Source organism: Adiantum capillus-veneris, unplaced genomic scaffold (genome assembly GCF_014529385.1).
Source record: "Adiantum capillus-veneris isolate H3 unplaced genomic scaffold, ASM1452938v2 Hic_scaffold_485, whole genome shotgun sequence".
NCBI classification, from domain to species: Eukaryota; Viridiplantae; Streptophyta; class Polypodiopsida; order Polypodiales; family Pteridaceae; genus Adiantum; species Adiantum capillus-veneris.
Window position 1 is genome coordinate 1 of NW_028221564.1, and position 5000 is coordinate 5000.

A 5000-nucleotide genomic window follows, 5' to 3' on the forward strand; every position below is an offset into this window, starting at 1 on the left:
CCACGCAGATATCGACGCAAATTGCACAGATTCACAAGGACGTAAAAATCGACGCAGATATTGACGCGGTGCGTCGATATATGCGTCAATGACAACTTTTTTTGTTGTAGTGTCTCTTCGAAAAAATCAAATTTTTTTTGAACTATTCCTTGCACTGTTTTTCCTAGAGAGAGAATGTTTGAGAGAGATAAAACAACTTCTCCAATGGGCCTCCCATTTCACTTATCAATTGGGGGAGAGAGAGATCAGAGACACTAAATTTTGCTACATAGGTTTTTCCACCTATACATTAAAAATTTAGAGGTAAATTTGTAAGTGCAAGATTGCAAGGAAGACGGATTTGCACGCTTGCAGGGATGCGTTGAGAGATAGGAAAGGGTAGCATGCAGGTAGGAGAAGGTTTTGGCGACACAAGCGCGAGGTGAGAGATAGGCGATGAGGGCAAAGGGAATCTTGAAAGCATCTTTAAATCAATGTATTTTTATTTTGAGAGCCAATAGTAGCCACCTTTAAAAATAGACAATACTAATTTATAGCACAATAAAATGTCCATATGATTGTAATTGTAGTCACTTATTTGAACTTACTCTCCCTGGTCCCCCTCTTAACCTAGCAGGCCTTAGTGCCTCGATCTTCACCTTGTTTACTTCAATAATTTGGCAACTGTTAAGGCCTTTCATGTTGAGGCCAAATGTTTTGGTGAGCGCTACTTATAGGAGTATATATTATAGGAGCCGACACCGAGAAATCCGTGGTGCTGCAAAATAGTCGTACAATTCTTTCGGTGGCCTTTGGAAGGTGGAACAAAAAAGTATATTGTATGCACCCCACTAGCATAACAAGGAGTCAACTAAGCTCGATCTCTTGGGCGGATGATCATATAAGTTGAAGCTCAAGCTCTTCACTTCGATATGCAGAGAAGCCCTCATGATCTACTCTCTGCAGACATCTTTAATCCTCCAATTAATCTTTTCGGGCTAATTAGCTTAACTCTGCTTTGATATAATGGGCTTGCCCGCCGCCATTAGCCTTAATTATGCGGAAAGTCTATTCGTTAATTACCCAGGCCCGCCGCCGCCCAGGAAGCGCTGCAAAACAATTTACTGTCAAAGCTGCTGTCAGAATATCAATCGTCCAGAAGTAATTAAGCTGATTAATGATGGTCTCACGCTAATTATTGATCAGATCGCAAGCTCAAGTAATCATGATCGGGATCGTAGTTATAATATTGATCCACAGCTACACGTAACGCATGAGCTGAGCAAACTTCAACAAATTAATAGAGCAGCGGCCTGCACGTCGGCCTTTGCAGGAGTAGCTGATCATCATGCTAGTCTTAATGTCGGCGACTCTTCATGCAGTAGCTTGCAGGAGAAGCTGCAGCCTTTCCTTGAGAAGCAGAGAGCGGAGATGGCGCACATGATTCGCATGCAGGTGAGCTCTCTCTCTCTCTCTCTCTCTCTCTCTCAATTTCTCCCTTACTGTCCCTACTTGCTCACCATGTGCATCTCAGCCCTACGATTATCGACCTACTGTAAATCAAATTCATACCCCTCTAGTCTAGTTGAAATCAAACGCTTCTAGGCATATGACCAGTCCAAATATATACTTGCGAGACTCTCTAGCTTTGGATCACTACACGTGCTACCTCATGAGATATTAGCTATCTATCCGGCCTTTGATTGCTCCCAGTTTATCAAGAACCAATGAAAATGTATCTTGTTAATTTGATGGCTGCATGTTTAATGCATTTTGTGATGCTAATGGACATGTATTAAAGAACATAGGACAATGTGTATGGCTCCCTAACCACAAGGATTGGTGTCCCATACCACCATACCCACACTTGTACAGGTGTATGGATAGAACTGCCACGGGCCTAGAGTTTAAGTGTGGTAATCACAGAAGATGTCCCACACATGACCAAAAGCCGAGTGTGAGACAGACACGCACGGAAGAGGGGGGGGGGGGGGGGATAGTAACACATGAGTGTAAGGAACGGCTCACTGAAACCGTTACTTCCTTCTCCATAGAATACCTGTATCTTTCGTAGCACCTGTTTTCTCTTGCTATGGGCATCTAAGTGGTGTTCTTGGATGGCCCAACAGTTGACTATCTTCTCCTTTTTTATTTCCTCCCAGAAAAGGGTACTCTGCTTATGGGATTGATTTCTCAATGCATACTTGTTCACAATGTACATGTCCGACGGGCGGCTATCATAATAACTATTATTTGTGCCTCATTCTCTCTCACTTTTACTCTTATTGTGTCTATGACTATCCTTGTATCTAATATCAATTCATCACCATGTCTACTTCCCATCCAAGATAGCATCTAGTCTTGAGCTCTAAAGCCACTAGCCTTATGAAAAAAGGAGCTAGCATTTTGAAGCCAAAATGTACACTTGCTAGAATCTGTGGTTTTGGATAAGTACACTATGGTAGACTTGCTACCAGCTTCAAGACACATTACCTATCTAGCCCTTTCATGAGATTTCTTCCAATTGATGAAGAACTAGTCAAAATAGGCCTCTTTAATATGATGGCTTCATTTTATAACGTATTTTACGCTGTTAATTGTTGTATACTGATCGATTTAGGAGGTGGAGGTGAAGCAAAGGGTACGCAAAGCGAGAAAGAGGGTAGCACTAGCTTTGGACGCCTTGACAAGTTGGCGGGACCAAATCAAAGAGGAGGAAATTCAACAACATCAGAGGATTCACTCTTACCTCCTAAACCTTGCCTTCTCCTTCACCAAAGTGTGTGCCTTTGGAGCTACCGAGCACAAAGGACCATAATCAATCTTCAACACACTTACCCTCATCTTCTTCATCATACACAGCATTCCCTTAAACCTTCCATCCATAGACATGAATCTCCCTCCACAATCAACCACCCCGTTCACAATTTGAATGCAAGTGTCCATAGATCGAGTATTTTTTGTCCTCCACTTCCTCATCACCCATTTATTGATGTTTCCACTCTAAACAAGATTCATTCACTCAGTACCCAACATCATGATAATACTGCACAAAAGGGTAGTCCTAAAATACAACAACATATCGATCAATGTCTAATGCCGCAACAACATGTAGAAGAAGGCTACGGTGACAGTGAAGAAGTTGATCATTCTTACATTTCGAATTCATTCAGCAACGGGGGGTAGAAAGGATGTAAGTACCATGATAACCATGACAAATTGATAAAGAGATGTGCATCAAAATGATAAAATGTCTACCATGATCGGTAAGAGTACACACATATTCTAATTATAAGCAAAGTCACATTGATCAAGTAGCCGTTTCCCTCTTGAATAACAGGTCTTGAGTTCAACTCTCCTCGTCGGATAGGTCTTTAATTTCTCTTGGGATAGTTTCCTACGATGTTATAATACTCTTCTTCCTCTTCTTCTTCTTCTTCTCTAGATCTCCTTGTCCCTATAGTGTGTGTGTGTGTGTGTGGTCTCCGCCCCCCACACACACACACAAATGTGATCACTATCTTTGTCTTTGTGTTTACATACACAAAATGGTTACTCTCCTAACCACTCAATTTGTGTTCCTTTACCATTCCCCTTTTTCCCCCTTTGTATGGTAGACCATTGAAAGAATATTCGTCACTATTGTCATGTAATAGCACCTTATGGAACACAAGGCAATGCATGTTTCCATGTGATGATGGACTTTATCACCAAGGCCTTGAAGTTTAAAATCCCAGATTCAAATATAGTCAAAATTAAATCACAAAACCCATTCCAGCTAAGCTTTCGTTAACTTTTTCTCATATTATATCAAATTATTTTTACACTTGAAAGTCAAAATATTTTGCATGAAGGAGTGGTGCTGCCATCCATCTTGACTTGCATCCACTATGGAGGCTTAATGGCGTTTGGTGTGTGCTAAATTCGCAAAGCCACAAAAGCATCAAAGAAAGGTGAAAAGAGGAGCAACATATTGTGTCTACAAGCATTTGCAACCATCTGGAGCTCCATCCCTGTCTTTTTTATACATACTATATAGATAGGATTTTCACATTGCCGACACAATCCCATTCGACCAAATTGATTTATCTAACATGTGTTTTTTTTTTTTTTTTTTTGGGGGGGGGGGGGGGAAATTGTCGGTGACCCATGGAATTAAAAGGTCAAAAAGTGTGTGAAAAGGCCATGACTTCAACCTTAAAATCCCTTGAATTTCCATAAAACAACAATGGCAAGGAAAAGCTGCTTGGACAAGGTACTAAAAAACATAATCAAAGACATGATTCCAATGCTAATCCTCCAAAAATAAGAATGAACATAGCACCTCTTTTTTCAATCCTTCCCTGATCCCATTCCTTGTTGTGTATGTGCCATACAACCTAACTTCAAAAGTCTAGACCCATATATATTAACACATCAGCAATGGTACCTAAACAACTCCTTTACATGCTCATGCAGGCTTCCCTGTAGGGTGGACGCATGTCCGGTCTGGGCGAATTTGCCAAGATGTTGTAGGAGTCTAAAAAGGAAAGCGCAAGTGTTGGTAGGTGGCGTGAAGGGAAACAGGACAATCGCCGGCATAACGTTTGTGGGACAAGCATTTTTAAATGTTCTTGCACCTTGTATGCAACAAGGTCGACGCGTCACAGAGAAGCGTTGAAGCTAATTGGTAAACTTGAGAGCTTTCTGAGTGTTTTTGTATCAACTGTCAAGTTTTTCCTCCTGTCTCGTTAAAAGGCTAGTTGTGTTGTGTTGCGAGCGTCTGACAAGCTCCACGCCTTTTTTAGTTGACTCTCATGCTGCAATTCGATCTGATCTTGCACTGTTGCTTGGCAAGATGCACTACAACACGTCGCACGAAACTTGACGTTTGTACCGACGCAAATAAACGTGATCTAAAATTAAAATGCGTCAGAATAAGCATCCATATTTGTGTCGAAATCGTATCGTTGGTATACACGTCGGTATAATCACTTTTTATACCGATGCTTACATAGATGCTCATATCAACGCCTGTAGCG

General features: G+C 41.3%; 1 protein-coding gene across 2 annotated transcripts in view; it reads left to right on the plus strand.

Annotated features, from left to right (window-relative positions):
• Nucleotides 1-889: 889 nt before the first annotated feature.
• LOC147416764 (uncharacterized) overlaps nucleotides 890-5000 on the plus strand; it is a 6011-nt gene continuing 1900 nt past the window's right edge. The window contains exons 1-2 of one of the 2 annotated variants that reach the window (XM_086508074.1): nucleotides 890-1434; nucleotides 4438-4703. In XM_086508074.1, coding sequence (XP_086364200.1) covers nucleotides 1006-1434; nucleotides 4438-4449 — 441 coding nt within the window. In that variant the 5' untranslated portion in view covers nucleotides 890-1005 and the 3' untranslated portion in view covers nucleotides 4450-4703. Of the gene's footprint in view, nucleotides 1435-4437; nucleotides 4704-5000 lie in introns of those variants that run through there. The other variant, XM_086508073.1, reaches the window with a different exon arrangement.